Source organism: Chelonoidis abingdonii, chromosome 3 (assembly GCF_003597395.2).
Source record: "Chelonoidis abingdonii isolate Lonesome George chromosome 3, CheloAbing_2.0, whole genome shotgun sequence".
NCBI classification, from domain to species: Eukaryota; Metazoa; Chordata; order Testudines; family Testudinidae; genus Chelonoidis; species Chelonoidis abingdonii.
In genome coordinates this window covers 206,288,451-206,305,349 of record NC_133771.1, presented here as the reverse complement: position 1 = coordinate 206,305,349, position 16,899 = coordinate 206,288,451, and the positions used below count along the sequence as shown (strand labels likewise).

At 43.0% G+C, this 16,899-nt stretch overlaps 1 protein-coding gene across 1 annotated transcript in view; it reads left to right on the top strand.

Moving 5' to 3' along the window:
- SPTLC3 (serine palmitoyltransferase long chain base subunit 3) overlaps positions 1 to 13,542 on the top strand; it is a 128,664-nt gene extending 115,122 nt beyond the window's left edge. The window contains exons 10-12 of the mRNA XM_075063461.1: positions 8,345 to 8,480; positions 10,231 to 10,360; positions 13,217 to 13,542. Of these exons, the coding sequence (XP_074919562.1) occupies positions 8,345 to 8,480; positions 10,231 to 10,360; positions 13,217 to 13,330 (380 nt within the window). The 3' untranslated portion in view covers positions 13,331 to 13,542. The remainder of the gene's footprint in view (positions 1 to 8,344; positions 8,481 to 10,230; positions 10,361 to 13,216) is intronic.
- Positions 13,543 to 16,899: the final 3,357 nt, after the last annotated feature.

Sequence of the window (16,899 nt, the reverse complement as noted above, 5' to 3'; positions counted from 1 at the left end):
AAAAGGGTAGAAACCCATTTTTTTATTTTGCAGATCACTTTTAACTTACCACACTCGTCACCATTCTATGGCTCTTTTTCTAACTGCCTCATGTGGCCCAATGACATAAAGGGATACAATTTGACATGACCTGAGCAGAAGACCATGCCAGAAGATAGTACTGTGGTGGTACCTTTCAAGAAAAGAGGATTTTATTTTCTTTTTAAAGAGGAAGTTAGATACAGCCAAAGGGGAAAGTTAGGAGATGAAAATCCACAGAATCCAAATGGAGACTGCTAAAGAATTCCCTGATTAGAGGCACAAAATCTGCATTCCTGAGAACAAAAACAAGAGAAGAGGAGGGCAACAGGTGAATGGCAAGAGCCCAACTATGGAAATTCTACTTATGTTGGTGAGCATTTGCGCATGCAGTTAGTCCCAGTGAAGCCCATGGGCTTGGTCATTTGAGTAAATGAACTGGAGTGGCACATAAACTTTGTTCAGGCCCTCTGGACGTGATGAATTGCACCTGCCTGTGAATGGGGATACCACAGTTCAGCCCCAGATTTGTAAAAGTTCATTCAGGGAAAAAAAAAAAAAGGAATCCTCTTAATAATGCAAATTCAGTTCAAGTGACATTACTACAAGGAAAGCCAAAATTGTGATTGAGGAAATTTGAAGCACAAAGAGCTAAAGCTGTTGACCAAACACATTACACATATATGAAGTACATCAGAATTAAGAAGCTAGGGTTAGCTAGACATAAAGGAGGCGATAACAAGGAAGCTATGTGGGATTTTTTTTGCATCGGTCTTCACCCCACCAGGAAGACAGGAATAGGGGGAAAATGTCTATTTGTGGTTATCCTTCACAGGTAATAAAGATGAAGTACTGTTGGAGATAAAGGTATCAAAAATGAAAAAGCTGATTAGATGGCAATAAATCTCCAGGACCAGATGGTACTCATCAGAGTTCTGAAGGAACTGAAGGGTAGGATACTATTAAAGCAAAGGACTGGAGGATGGCCAATTATGGTGCCAACTTTTAATAAAAATAGAAAGGGTAAATCCAGGAGACCTGGGATTTCTTGCTAAGAAAACTGTGTTATATAGAATTTAGGGGAGTGTAAACTGATGGGGAGAAATCAACGTGGCAAAAATATTCTCTGAAAGCGCCCACAAAATAATCGAGCAAGGAATTCATGGAGAGACAAGGTGGGTGATGTAATTTCTTTTATTTATTTATTTTTATCTCATCCACCTTGTCTTTCTAATATCCTGGGACCGATATGGCTACAACAACACCGCATACAACAAAGAAACTCATGGACATAACTTGTTTACACATTCCAGAAGCTGTTACTGAAAGTCCTGAAAGTCTATGCGGTGCTATTGAGGAAACGCGGGTTGCGAGACAAGGCCCTGTCATGCAGTATAGGCTGTTTAAGATGCAGGTGGTAAAACATGGGCAATTTTTACAGTGGAAAAGGATTAAGGACTGGACTGTGGCATTAAGCCACTGGTCTCTGAGTGTGATACGGAGATGCACTGCCCTATGGGGCACACCGGAAGGATTGTACCTTATCACACAGCTACACCATTCATTTGATGGTACAGACAGCTCCATGGCCTTGTCTCCTCCCTGCCTCCTTTAGGGTGGACCATGCACCTGGGACCAAATGAAAGGAGCATTCTCTATGCTCCCAGTGACTGCAGTGCTCGCTAGCCCTTGCACAACTCATCCTTCTTCTCTCCCTCTGTGCAAGAACCAAGGACAATCTGATCCTTATGCTGGAGTGCCTCACAGACCAGTACTACTCTATGTTAGTGTTGGTCCTGCTTTGAAAGGGGGATTGGACTAGATGATCTCCTCAGGTCTCTTCCAACCCTTATATTCTATGTGGTCTTCACTCAACTTCCCAATCAAAAACAGCGAGAGTTGTGAGAAGTCCCAGAGCTTCTGACGATAGCAGGTGAAAATCAGAACAGACAAGTGGAAAGCAGTGCACAGGATAAAATAAACCGCTCCCATACACTGGGAGTTACAATTCCAGAAAACATTGAGGCAACACATGGGGGGGGGGGGCATGGAGGGTCAAGTTCTCCCCTAGATTGGCCTGCTGGGGGCAGGGAGGAGAAAAGTTGTCTCCTCTCTCCATGAACCTTCTCCTGGCACATTCGCCTCTCTCTCTGTCAACTGGGCGGGTAGTGGGACGTAACCGCTTCTGCCTGAGAGAGCCTGGCTGGGAGGCAGTGAGTGGCAGCCCACTCCCTGCCCAGGCTTAGCTGCCGGGGACAGGGGCCCAGCATGCCATGAGAGGAAGGAGGCTCCAGCTCACTCAGCCACTGTCCCCGGCAGCAGGGTCCGGGGGGGTGGGGGTGGCTTGCTATCATCCCAGCTGCGGAGGACAGGGGCCAAGCGAGACAGAAACATGCCAGGGGGTATGACTGGTATTTAGGGAATAAAGCACATGGATACTTCTACAATGGTATTATACATCTTGGAACATGGTATCAGGCCATCTCCTCAGTTACTGGAATCACCAGAAGAAGAGTAGCAACCGGAAAGATCAGAGGCATTAGAAGAAGATGCGTAAAGGATAGTGTAAAAAGACAGGGATTATTTAGTTTGGAAAGAATAAAAATGAGACTGAGACAGGGGTGAAAGTAACTTACAGGACTTACCAGTACTGCCGGAGTCCTGAGGGGGCATGGCCTCATCTGGAAGAGGCGTGGCCTCTCAAGATTTAAAGGCCCTGGGACACTGACTGTGGCTGGGAGACCCAGAGCCTTTAAATCAACCGGGGCTCCCAGCTGCAGAGGTGGCTGGGAGACTCCTGAGCCTCAGGGGCAAATTTAAAGGCCCAGGGCTCTGGCTGCCAGGGGGAACCCTGAGCTTTGCGGGGCTGGGGCAGGGATTTAAAGGACCCAGAGCTCCTGCCGCTGAGGGAAGCCCGGAGCCCTTTAAATCCTGGCCCCAGCCCGACCGCCAGAGCCATGGCCGAGATTCAAAGAGCTCTGGGCTGCCCGCAGCGGCAGGGAGCTCTGAGCCCTTTAAATCTTAGCTGCGGCCAGGATTTAAAGAGCTCAGGGCTGCCTGCAGCCGCGGGCAGCCTAGAACCCTTTCAATCGCCACTGTGGATGTTGATGCAGTCCAGCACGGCGTACTGGCTCTTGCCGGTACGCCAGACCGGACCGGACCAGCTTACTTTCACCTCTGACTGTATGTATGTGTATGAATATGTCACAAACAATGCAGCTGCAGCCTGCCACCGACCAGTGGCGACCCCAGCAACCGGCCTCTGTGGGCTGCTGCCTGCAGAGAGCCAGCAGGTGCCGCTGGGCTGGGTCTGCCGAGGAGTAAGTAACCAAGGCAAAAAGCACAGCCAGACAGACAGGGAGGGAACCGGGGAGGGGGAGGGGGAGGAGAAATCAGGGGTGAATGAAGGACAACTGGAATAGCCTTCGTGAAATATACAAGATATTTAGAGACAGTTTTGTCAATTTCAGCCCCTGCACTCTGCAGGCAGGACAAAACAGAAAGAGATCTGAGATTGCACCCGATGTCCTAAGGACATTTCAGGTGTTTAAATCAATATATAAAGAGGGTGGATTGGAATGAAAACTATTATTTCTTTGAAAGAAGGCACAATAATTTCCCTGAATATTCAGTTTTCCCCTCCAATCCCTTTGTGGTTTTGTCTGTAGAGGCTATTTGCTTTCCCTGTGACTCTTTAGTTGCTTTAGCAAAATTGTTTTGCCCAAAATAAACTCTAATCATCATGACACATCGTTCCACCATGTTCTCCATGTTTTTTGTGTTGTTTTTTTTAAACAGTAACATTTCAAAGAGGATCTGCAAGCAGTTTGGACATCACAACCATGATCCTCTGCTGGGGAGGGAATGGGATAGATTTGAACTTGGAAATGGTTCCTGATTTTGATTGTGTTTAGGAGATCCCCTCATCCAAGGAGAAGAAAAGAACTGCCCCTGCCATAGTCACACACACCCAACAACAACTGGGAGTGAAATTAACAAGGATGCCAGAAACGGCTCCTAACTCTGGGCACTGAATTGCACAGGGAACAGCTGAGTTTAAACTGTTCCTTTGCAGGTAGCAGCAGCAGGCATCTCAGATAGTCTCCCTACTGCAAGCTAGAGCCTAGAGGAAAACCTCTGCTGGCGGGGGGAATGGGGAGGAATGCAGAGCCTTGTCTGCAGCCTGGCTGGAGGAGGGGGAAGGCGGAGATGAGAAACCAGTGTGAGTGAGTTTTCCCCTTCCACCTGCTTTTATTAGCTCTAGATTTAAGCTGTGCAGCCAAATGCTTGTATTTGTTGTGTATATTAGTATTGGAGAGATCCCCTCATCCCCGGGGGCAGAAAAGGACTGCTCCTGCCATGGTCAAACACACCCTCCCCTCGACCGCCTCCCCTCAGCTACTGTAAGTGAAATTAACAAGGATGCCAGAAACCTAGTCCTGGGGGCTGAACCATCAGGAAACAGCTGAGTTTAAACTATTCTTATGCAGGGAGAAGGCTTCTCTTTCTCTCTCTGTCTGTCTCCTTTTCTTATTGGTCCTCCGTACCAGCCCGTACCCGCTTACTTTCACTTCTGCACTGGGACCATATGGTGGAGGTCTGTAAAACAATGAGCAGCATAGTATAGTGAAGGTGAATGACCTCCTGAAGTCCCTTCAACTCTGATATTCTATGATTCTAAACACTATTTACCCCTTTCCCATAACATAAAAACAAATGGACACTCTCAATTGAAAGGCAACAAATTTAGAACAGATACGAGGAAATACTTTCTAATTCAGCATATAATTATTTCACAATAATCAATGCTACAGGACATGACTGGGACAAATACAGAGTTCAGAAGGACTCAAAGGATCGGCCAATTATATGAATTGGAAGAGCATCTGTTACAGTACCTAGCATTAAAAAAATGACAAGGTCTATCAGCCCTCTTGCTTCAGGATGTAAACTGATCATCAGCAGGGGATTTCACTTTCCAAATTAATGTGGGTAATACACATTATATTATATTATATGACTTGTATAGCTATTCTAGAATTGGATGGGACTGCTTATATACATCCTTAGTGTAACTACACATGCATTACGTGTTGCATGCGTTTGATCTATTCGCAAGGTTGACAGTGGGGGAAGGAACAATTTATTTAAAAATACATTCAACTTAGGCTTTCATCAAAACAATAGGAGTAGAAAATCATTTTTAATAGACTATAATATGTGAGATTAAATAAAAGCAACTGTGTAACATTTCAAATGTCTGAATGAATTTCAAGACACTTGTTTGACCTGTATTGCTGTTTTCTGTTCAACATTGATACAAGTAAAAGTGCTTTCCAAAGCAACTAAAAACATTATATGAATGCAATTTCTTGTCATGCAGACATCCCTGGATGTCATTTAGTAAGAAAATTAATACATCTGAAATATTGTTGAAGTGTCTTTAATCATTTCATAAGAACATAAGAATGGCCATACTGGGTCAGACCAAGGGTCCATCTAGCCCAGTATCCTGTCTACCAACAGTGGCCAATGCCAGGTGCCCCAGAGGGACTGAACCTAACAGGTAATGATCAAGTGATCTCTCTCCTGCCATCCATCTCCACCCTCTGACAAACAGAGGCTAGGGACACCATTCCTTACCCAGCCAGGCTAATGGACTTAACCTCCATGAATTTATCCAGTTCTCTTTTAAATGCTGTTATAGTCCTAGCCTTCACAACCTCCTCAGGCAAGGAGTTCCGCAAGTTTCACATGATCTACAATGATCAAAAGTCATCCTTGAACTCTGACAATATCACAATATCACAGGATGAATTCTTGACTTAGCTTATGTAACTGTCTTGGGCATCCAACTGCTGGTTCTGTCACTCTCTTCTCCCCCAGTGGAGCACAGAGGACAGGCTTTGTTTGCTGTAACTTGTGTTGCTTTCTCCTGTGGCTTGAGAGTGAGAGAATGCTGTTGAGCCTGCCCCTTCCAAACTAGTGATCAGCTGCCTGCCATGGGTTGAGAGAAAGGAGGAAGCGTGCCATGGTACTGGCTCTTTCTCTTTTGTGCCTCCCTGGAGCAGAGGGAAGCAGATGGCCCTGACCTTGCCACAGGACATTGTTGAGGCCCAAAAGTTAATGAGATCCAAAAAACGTATTTGATATTTATATGGATATCAGCAATATCCAGAATTATCATAACTACTAGCAGCAAAACATAGAAGGGATATTAAAGCTTGGGCATAAGGGCTTAAGCCAATCCCTAACTATTAGAGACCAGGCTGATACCCCATGTGAGGGGCAGATTACCCCAAGTCTGTCTGCTGCAGGGTTCTTGCAACTTCCTCCAAGGCAGTGGTTCCCAATCTTTTCTCTGCCACAGCACACCTCGAGCTCCAGGGGCTCTTCCACCTCTCCTCGCCCCAGCCAGAAGTTGCGGGAGGGAAGGGGAGGGGCAAAGGAGCCGACCATCGCTCACACAGGAGTGGAGTGGGGAAGAGAGGGTGATTGAGCTCCGATTGGTTGCTCCGCCCCAGAGGAGGCGGGGCAGTGAGACAGACAGCTAATTAGAAGACAGCTTTCCTCCCTTTGCCCTCATATATAGCTTTTCAAAAAATCCCACGGCATCCCACTTCGGACCTGATGGCAGAATGGTGCTGGACACTGTCCAAGATGGAACACTGGACTAGATGGACCTTTGGGCTCTAATCCAGGCTGGCAGTTCCTGCGTTTCTATGAACTATTAACCACTGCCCAAGACTTTATGTAATGCTTTCATGTTACACTCTTGTAGGTAGTTTGATATCAGACATTCCTTTACCCTTTTTGGGTTACAGTGCGTGTGGAACTACATTTGTGTGGGACTCGTTTGCCTTTTTCCAAAGCAAAGATTTTGACGGATTTTTTTTAAAATGGTTTCCCCTTCTCTGTGTCTGTATTTTCTGTTGCAAAGCATTTTTATTTGGCTGGTCTTATAAATATGTACACTTAATCATAGCACCCACGGGGAAAAAATGGTGGATGCTGAGCACCCACCAGCAGCCCCCTATCAGCTCCCTCTGCCTGCCAGTGTTTGCCACCCGCCAGCAGGCCCTGCTGTTCAGTGCCTCCCCCTCCCTCCCTGCACTCCCAGCCGCCATGGTCAGCTGTTTTGCAGCATGCAGGAGGCTTTGGGAGGGAGGGGGAGGAGGGAGGGCGTGGCACACTGGAGGGAGGGGAAGAAGTGGAGTGGGGGAGGGGCATTAGAGGAAGGAGTGGGGCAGGGTCTGGGGCAAAACAAGGGGTCAGGCACCCCCTGGCACATTAGAAAGTCTGTGCCTGTGCACTTATTGTGAGGTGGGTGAGAGGAAGACTTCAAGATGCAAGTGTGGAAAAAATGGTTTCTTCAGCATTGTTTTAAAAAGAGTGATGGGCACAATATTTTTTTTAAAGGTGACAAAATACAAAGCTGACTTTCTAGCCTCTCTTTAATTGTTCTTTGTTTGCTTTAGCCAGAAATGTTTCGCTAGCTCTAGGCTAGCAAGAGAGGGTGATATCGGGGTAGGAAGTGAGCTGCCTCTGCCTTTGGACACATCTCTATCTTCCAGAAGGGATAGTACTCAAATGCAGCAAGATGAATTCTGCTTTCGTTCTTCCATGGTTACTAGTTTCACTCCTGTTCTTGGCCAGCTCATGTGTGCAGGTGCAAACCCATGAAACCCTGAACCTTGTCTATGCATTTACAGTGCAATCCGGACATGGGACATGTGGAATCGGGTTTCCTTGAGCAAGAGCCTGTGAAAATAGGTTATGACTGAAAAATCTATGCAACTATTTTGAATGGAATTTGCGCATCTTGCCAGCACAAGGATATAGCAGGACATTGTTAATCAGGGAAGAACAATAATAGAATTGGATGGATGTATACCAGATACTGTCATGCCAGACCACCACTGCTACCAATGAGTATATTTCATCCAGCATGTCCTTTTTAACTATATGCACAATAATCTATGTCCAGTGAGACAGAGAGAGAATACTCCTGTCTATAAGCATTTGTGTTTGAATATAGTAGGTTTGAGTTTCATTTCATGCCAATGTTGATCAGGCATAATTCAGCAGAAATCAGTGGAGTTGCACTGTTATATAAGTTCAGTATGTGCCTCTGTATTTACGTGGCTTGAACAGTTGGACTCGCTAAATATTTTTCTTGTGGCTCCAATAGCTACATAAAGATCACATGGATAGCTAAATGGTTCTGGAACTTACATATCCCTGTTTTTTGGTTTGTTTGTTTTTCCTGGAGAGAAGCCCCATTGGGATCTGTGCCCTGACTGATTTCGTGACTGTCTCATTTTAGGGCTTCAGAGAGTGCACCAGCTAGGAGAAAACACAAGATACTTCCGGCGGAGACTGCACGAAATGGGTTTCATTGTTTATGGAAATGATGATTCCCCTGTTGTCCCCTTGCTCCTTTATATGCCTGGTAAAATAGGGTAAGTGCTGAAATGTGCCTGGTAGGCAAACAAACTACACTAACATTATATGGAGGGTACATTTTAAACTATTCAATGTGGCTACTTGCTGGAGATGTTGCAAGGGAGACATTTCTTCCTTTCCGTGAACTTGCCATCTGTAGCTTTAAATTGAATCCTGGCCTTAATTTGGAGCCAGCTTCTCCATACACTAAATGAGTGTACAGACTTTTAAAAAAATCAAAACTCTTCTTTCTCTTTCTATTGATGTTTTGCAAAAATTATAATAATTTAAAAGCTGCGCATTGTGTAATTATTTTGAAGATATTTCGTTGTTTGACATGTCTTAGACTGACATACATTTCACCATTTTACAGTGTGTGATGATATCTCTTGATTGACTTATGTAATTTAAATTGGCAGTAACCTATTAGCTTATCAATGAAGGCCCAGAGTGTGGGGAGTTGGAGTCTTTGCAAAAGTAGCTCTAAGGAGGAGCCTTTGTTTCTTAGATACCGTAAATATGGGTCCTACCCTGGCCCATCAGACCTGGTAACAGAAAAGCCATCAGGATAATTGCGTACTCATTCCGATGTGAACGTGCCAGCTCCTACATGGAGAACTTGTGCCCTTCTATGGCCAAGCTTCCATCAGCGTTTCAGGATCTGTGGGGAATAGCGAACGCTCCTGTCTCCCAGTTACACCAGGATCCTTTCAGTCTGAAGTTTAACTATTTATCAAACCCTCTTGCAAGGACTATCTGATGGGCAGAAAGCAGGTCTTATAATCATGATCTATAGAAAATCCTCAGCCCAGAACACAACCGTAATAGCTGGCCTGGGTACTATGGGGGAAATGGGAGAAATCCTTAGTTGCAGAATCATCTTGTTTCCCTCTTGAGGCATTGGAGATCAACCAAGATGTCTCCTCTTGCCATCCAGAAGTTCAGTGTGGACTGGTCAAGGTGCAGAGGCTTCTCAGCATTGGGGCTCCATCTCTGGAACTCCCTCATGAAGTTGTTTGTCAGAGTCCCTCTGTAGCTGTCCCAGTGGCTCATGCATGCTTCCTCTTTGGATCAGTTTATTTGTGACCACAGTCTCCTCTACCCGTTTGCACAGATTGGTAGAACGGGTTGTAGTTGAGGCCAATTAGTCCACACTAAGTGTTATGAACCGATCTATGTCCCACTGCATTACTTACCTCACAAATATGAACAATTTTCTCCTTGGTACACCGAACAGGTAGCTGTTCTCCCCATTTAACAGGTGGGGAAATGACACAAAGAGGTTAAATGACCTAGTCATTCAGGGAATCTTTGGCAGAGCCAGGAATTAGCCCCAGGTCTCCCAAGTCCCAGTCTCATGCTGCAGCGACAGGACCATCATTCTACTTTATGTTCAGTGCCTTGTTCAATGAAATTTGATCTAAATGGCATTAATTTTTATTTATTACCATCTGTTTGTCTAAATATTTGCCTGATTCTTGCTGCCTTACACTTTACATAGACATTTGCACCTGTGCTCAGTGTTTGGAAATTGCTCCTAATCAGAATTCTCTGCTCACTTACATCAGTGATTCTCTTTGACAGTCGCTTTGCAGGGATGAAAATGACTACACAAGCTGCAAGGCAGTGGAGAGTTGATAGTAAAACTCCTATTGACTTCAGTAGGACCAGGATTTTTTAACCATTGTTTTTCACACGAGTGTTTTCCCTTTATGCTCAGTTTATTGGCAATAACTCACTTTTGTTTTCTTCTTTCCCCCCTCCCAGGGCTTTTGCAAGGTGCATGTTAACCAAAAATATTGGGGTGGTTGTGGTTGGATTTCCAGCTACTCCTATCGCAGAATCAAGGGCTCGGTTTTGTGTGTCAGCTGCACATACACGGGAGATGTTAGACACGGTAAGAACAGCAGATGTCCTGGTGAAATTAACATCAGATGCTAGAGGGGCTGGGAGAAGCTACAAGTCTGTTACTTTGAATCTCAATAATTCATTTTGCATTTGTTTTTCTTGATCTTTGTCACTTGATATTTAAAGCCTTTATGATTACATATTTTATTTAAAATATTAAGTTATACAATTAACTGTACTATATTCCTCTATTCCTAAGAGTGACCAAATCTGTATTAACTAATAAAACCTACACGAGGAGCACACCAAGACTAAAGTTAACTGCTTGGGCAGGAAACCCTATATGATGTGGTAATAATTGCATATAAGGGTTTCTATGCCCTTATTTTAAGTCCATATTTATGTGAGTTACATTGCAGGAGCAAAATATGGCACCATCCTGGGTTTTGTATGATATATGTGGAACTTTCAGTCCAATATTTGGAATTGTTTGGATCTAACAAGAGGACTAAAAGGTGCAATATGACCAGTTTGATTCCTGTATCTTTACTTGCCTCCAGAAGGGCAGTTACGCTTACGTTGAGATGTCCATTGTAAACTTCTCTTTCCATCTGTTCATAACTTTCTAAAAAAAGTATTTTTAAGATTGAAATTTTCCATCTTCCTCTCAGTCCAGGGGTGAGGAAGCAAATTTGGATAAAATATTGTCATCCATTTTTGAGTTAGGCAAGGGTGGAACTTTTTGGTTGCCAACAGATTTTAAGGCTCTTTTTACATGAGCATAACTCTCAGAAACTGATGCATTTTATACACTCAGTGTTTTCAAGCGGCAACAGCCCTGATCCTGCTTCTGACTCCTTGCAGCTGGCCCTGTGCCCACGCAGACCTCAGTGGGACTTGATGTGAGCGCATGGATCCAAACACAGTTGGAGGACTGAGACTGTAGCCCTATACTCAAGACTAGTTTCCAGGTCAATTTAGACCATTTTAGAAACAAAACTGAAAAAATCTGGTTTGCACATGTGCGGTAGGAAGTTCCTCCTAATCTTAAAACTACAATAAGGAACAATGGAATACTCAACACGGAGTTAAAATTAAATGGTAACATATATATATATATATATATATATATATATATATATATATATATATATATATATATATATATATATNATATATATATATATATATATGTTATCTATCAATGCTTAGTTACCGAGGTATAGTTAGGTAGGCTGTTATTTCGCTGTGTAGTTCCAGAGTTGCATAAGCTTTTGATTATGCAACTGCAGTAATACACAGTGAAATCACCCTGGAGATTAAGAGCTTAATCTCTTTATTTCGCTTAGGTTTTCTTTCCTTAAAACAGCAGCATTAAACACATGAAAGTTACAATTTTCAAGCACTGATCTTGCAATTCATCTCACCGCGGTATGCAAATTGGGGCCTTGAATGCCGCTCCCTGGCAGTCACCTTTTACAAGTTTCAGTTTTGCCTTTGCAGCTAGGTATCACTGTCATAGTATTTGCAACACTATCTAAACTTCCCTATGCCTTATGTGGGGAATGGAAAACACTCTTAGGTCTTGGCTACACTGGCGCTTTACAGCGCTGCAACTTTCTCGCTCAGGGGTATGAAAAAACACCCCCCGAGCACAGCAAGTTACAGCGCTGCAAAGCGCCAGAGTAAACACTGCCCCAGCGCTGGGAGTAAACTAATCCCCATGGGGAGGTGGAGTACCTGCAGCGCTGGAAGAGCTCTCTCCCAGCGCTGGCGCTGCGACCACACTCACACTTCAAAGCGCTGCCGTGGGAGCACTCCCACTGCAGCACTGTACAGCTGCAAGTGTAGCCATACCCTTAGTGTGGTTTAGTTACCTCAGGCAGCTGAAATGTTTTTACGGACAACCACTGCGTAAATGTGCTGTAAATCCAGTGTAAAATAAAAACACATAGCTCTTGTGCCATTTCTCATCACAACCACCATTGGCTTAAACCACTGGCAGTAATACATAAGAGGGAAGACCCATAAATGGGAAAGTTTCCAAGGTTGGTAATTTTTTTGAATTACTTTGCAGGTCCTTCTTTTTTTAGCTCATTTTATCACATTCTTAAACTGGGGGAGGGGGGAACTTTTCTATTCTTGAGCATATATTACTGCGTAAACAGAACCAGGATTGAAAGGACAGGTGCTATATTTTTAGTTGATATCAACCTATTATCGGCTCTTCAGCGTGGGTTTGAGGCTGCAGGGTTCTGATCTGCTCCAGAGGGATTCTGAATGCCCTCGCTTTCTATTGAATCCAATAGGAGTTGAGAATGTGCAGCCACTCACATTATAGGATGAGGCCAGATATGATATTAATACAAGCAAAACTGGAAAATGTGCCATCAAACCACATCATCCTGTTCAAGATATTCACAGTGACCCTGATAAACATCTGGGCCTGGCCCACCACTGGAGTTATACAATGGTGAAACTGGCCTTTGGCATATGTGTGCAGATACCGCAATGTTGTCTTATGTTATATATGTGCCTTTTTCATGTAAAAATGAGAATTCTTAGCTGGAGAATTTTTCTCCCTGCATGTCTGAGAAATACACACAATTTACAAAGAGTTGGCTAGTAAATATTGCCATTGGCTAATACAACATAGCCTATCATAGAGCCAAATTCTGTTCTCAGTGATTCTAATGTAAATCTAGTGTAGCTCAATTGATTTCACTGAGGTTCACCAGTGTAGCTGACAGCAAAATTCACCCCTTTGGTTTTATTCCTTCTTCTTTGATTTTACACTGTGAAAACCACATATGTTTTCATGTCACTTGCTGTTCAAATGTAAAGCAGAAGTGAGAACAGCTTTAAATCCTTTTAAGATAACTGATACAGTGTAATGATCTTGCAGGTCCTGAATGCCCTTGATGAATTGGGCGATTTTCTGCAACTGAAATATTCACGGCATTCCAGGTCATCTCGTCCTGAACTATACGATGAAACAAGCTTTGAACTTGAAGATTGAGTTTCCCACCCGTGAAGAGAACATTATGATGTTACAAAAAAGAGAAAAAGCCTAAGAAATATGAATGCATTTCTTCCCTTCTAAGGGCAATTTTTATTTCTCAATTAATTGAACTGAGGGGAGGCACTGTTGTTGCATTTTACTGTATCAAATTTCCATGTGCAAGAGACTATGGCTACAGATCTACTCCCATGGAATTATATGCTTTTTAAGGTATTTTTTATGCAAGCAGACTGTCCCCCATTGGTCAAGTTGCCACTGTGCAGCTTTGGTGCCTTTTTGTGAAGAGGCTTTGGCTAGTTCGTAATTCTGGTTGAAATAATAAATTTGAAACCTGAATGGATTCCAGTGTAGTATGTTAGCTTGCATGAATTTCAGCTGTCAGACTGGATAATACCTAATTCATCAATGTGGACTGCCCCCGAGGACATGGCAGATAAGGATCTTCTTACCTAATTTCCACATGTTGAGTTCTCAAAGGACAGTAAGTGTCAGAAGGACATACTAGCGCATGAGAAAATGTTCATACAGAAACTTACTCATATTAAATATTTCTGACAGAAACCTGTGTTCTTGGTCACTTAATGTTGCAACCAACCAACCAACCATAAAGTTGTATAAGTTCATTGTGAAGAAAGAACACACAACCGGCTTCCTAGTCTGTGGACTCGGAGGTTGTGTGCAAATTGAATCTTTTCATTAAAGGTGGAAATTCTTTTCTGCTACAGCATTCAAGCTGCAGACTTATGCATCTTATTGCCACTGAAGTTACTCAGCAGGCTTGTTCCCTTTTCATGTAGCAGTAGTAAACAATTTTAATAACCCTTTAACTTTCCTGTAAAACCATTGATCAAAACACTCAGATACTTGCAGTTCACAAACTGCAGCTGACATTTATGAGCCCACTTCCAAGTTTCCCAAACTACTTATGAGCTTAATAAATGCACTAACTAGTAAATAATGCTGAAGCTGCTCATAATACAGAATATGAAGTCCGGGGTACCATACACAGCTCTGCCACCTGTTAACTTGAAGACTCTTTGATTTCTGAATGTACTAAGTTTCCCTAGTTGATTTAAGTATCATTCATTGAACTATTGTGTTCCCTCTTTATGCTATTATGATGAATTCAGGTGTTTTTATTTAAATGGTGTTTATTTTTTCAAATGCTTGATTGAAATAATTGAGCATATGGCCCACAGTCGGAAAGAGAAGTTATGGTCAGAGTTCCATTTCCATTGCATCAGACAAAGCTACAAAGATTCTTGAGAAAACATTATCCTCCTCAGCTTTACTTGTTTCACATCAGGCTGAGCAGTTTGAGGAGATTTTTGCAGACCATAGTTATTGTATGACACCAGTTAAAAATGGGCCTGTAGCTTTAACAAACTCCAAACCATTCCACAATATCAAATGTCATTGTAAACACATCAGATCAAGAGATGTTTAGCTTTCTGTTACACAGATGTACCACACTTTCATGTTCTTGAAAGCTCTGGTGTAAACTTAACCCACGGCTGCAATATTAGATTTAAGAACAGAACAATTAAATTGTGGCATACCAATTGCAATATATTACTCCCTGCTTGTTAAAGCAGCTTTAAGGATAAAACAAAGCTGATCAGTTATGAGGTCCTGGGTTTTGTTGGGTTTTTTGTTGTCGTTGTTTGTTGTTGTTATGCGAGTTAATAAAATCCAGTGGTGCTATAACTTTAAGAATTGATTACAAAACATTCCATCGCATCAGAGGTCAGCTTAGAACATGTATATTGGGGAACAAGGAGAAGTACATAGTGTTATATGATTGTTCACTCTGAACTTGAGAAGCACTAAAGAGGATCGAGGGAGAAGATGTTTGTGCATCAGGGTAAATGTGCTGCAGAAATATTTAAAATGTTCTTGGGTTGGTTTTTTTTACATTTAATGTGATTTTTGTTTCTTTGTTAAGCCACCTATTCGCAAGATGCAGCTTCCAGGCAATTTGCCTGTAGGGCGAGTGTGTGCTTAACACTACTCTGTGAGGATGGGGAAAAGAGAGGAAAAGCCTGCAGCCTTGGAGTGCTTTCGTACTGATTTAATATGTCGAGTTTTGCTCTCCACTCCTGCAGTTCCTCCGCTAGTGTAAATTGGCATAGCTGACTTCTGACCTCCCATCTTAGAGTTTATGGTCACAGACTATACTTCAGAAAACAGCATTACATGTGCTGGTACAACCAATGCTATATTTCTCTCAGCAAGGCCTGAGTTTCATTAAGCTAGAGACTGATCACTTTTCATCCTATTGGGGAATGTTGTCTGTCTAAAGCAAAATTCCTCCTGCCCTCAAAAATTACTCTCTGCTCGCTCTCTCTCTCATATTAAGGAGATAGGCCCTCTATTTTTCAGAGTTGTCAGTTTATATATAAATATTATAAGCTTTCCCTTGATTCCCTCCATATCTTGCATATTAGAAAAAGTATTCAGCTTTGAACGCTTGGGATGAAATCCTAGCCCCATGGCTATTAATAGCAAAATTCCTATTTACTTCAATGGGGCCAGAATTTCCCTCAGGAAACTCGCCTCTCACGCTAGTTTTCTACCAATGTGACCTTGGTGGAGTTATTCCAGCTTTACACCAGCGTGAGATCAGAATTTGGCCAGCCCTTGGTAATGAAGGCACTTAACTTCATTTTAAAAAGTCATCATGTGATGGGTTATTTATTGAGAAATTAACACATCCAGTATAATGATCACAGATTTTTGGTACACCTTTACCCCAATATAATGTGACCCAATATAACACGAATTTGGATATAATGCAGTAAAGCAGTGCTCCGGGTGGGGTGGGGGCGGTGGCTATGCACTCCAGCGAATCAAAGCAAGTTTGATATAACACGGTTTCAACTATAACGCAGTAAGATTTTTTGGCTCCCAAGGACAGCGTTATATTGGGGTAGAGGTGTATATGATTCATCAAATGTATTCCATTTGAAGGAGTATACGTTTGTGGGAGATTTATTTCTCTATCCGAATAGGTGGAGATCCAGAGTTGGTTTTTTAATAGAAGTTTTAAGCTTTTAATAGAAGTTCTTCCTACGTTTTTTGGATAATCAATAAAGATTGTTCATGATGTCATGTGACACAACCTCATACAAGTCGTCATGTTAGTGAGCTCAATAACCCTTTGTAAAATCAGCCTCCTTTTGCTCAGGTGTCATGGCTTCATGCATATACCTGTTTCTAATGCTTCAGTATTTGGGAAAGACTGAGCTGAGTTTGCTGAAACATCTGAACCAGCAAGTGTCTGCCAGCATCCACAGAGGCTGATGCAGATTCTGCATGCATCCCTAGGGACACTGGCACCAATGACCATGCATTGCACCTCCTTGGTCACACCGCTCCCATTTAGACTCATAGACTTTAAGGTCAGAAGGGACCATTATGATCATCTAGTCTGACCTCCTGCACAATGCAGGCCACAGAATCTCACCCACCCACTCCTGTAACAAACCCCTAACCTGTGTCTGAGTTATTGAAGTCCTCAAGTCGTGGTTTGAAGACCTCAAGCTGCAGAGAATCCTCCAGCAAGT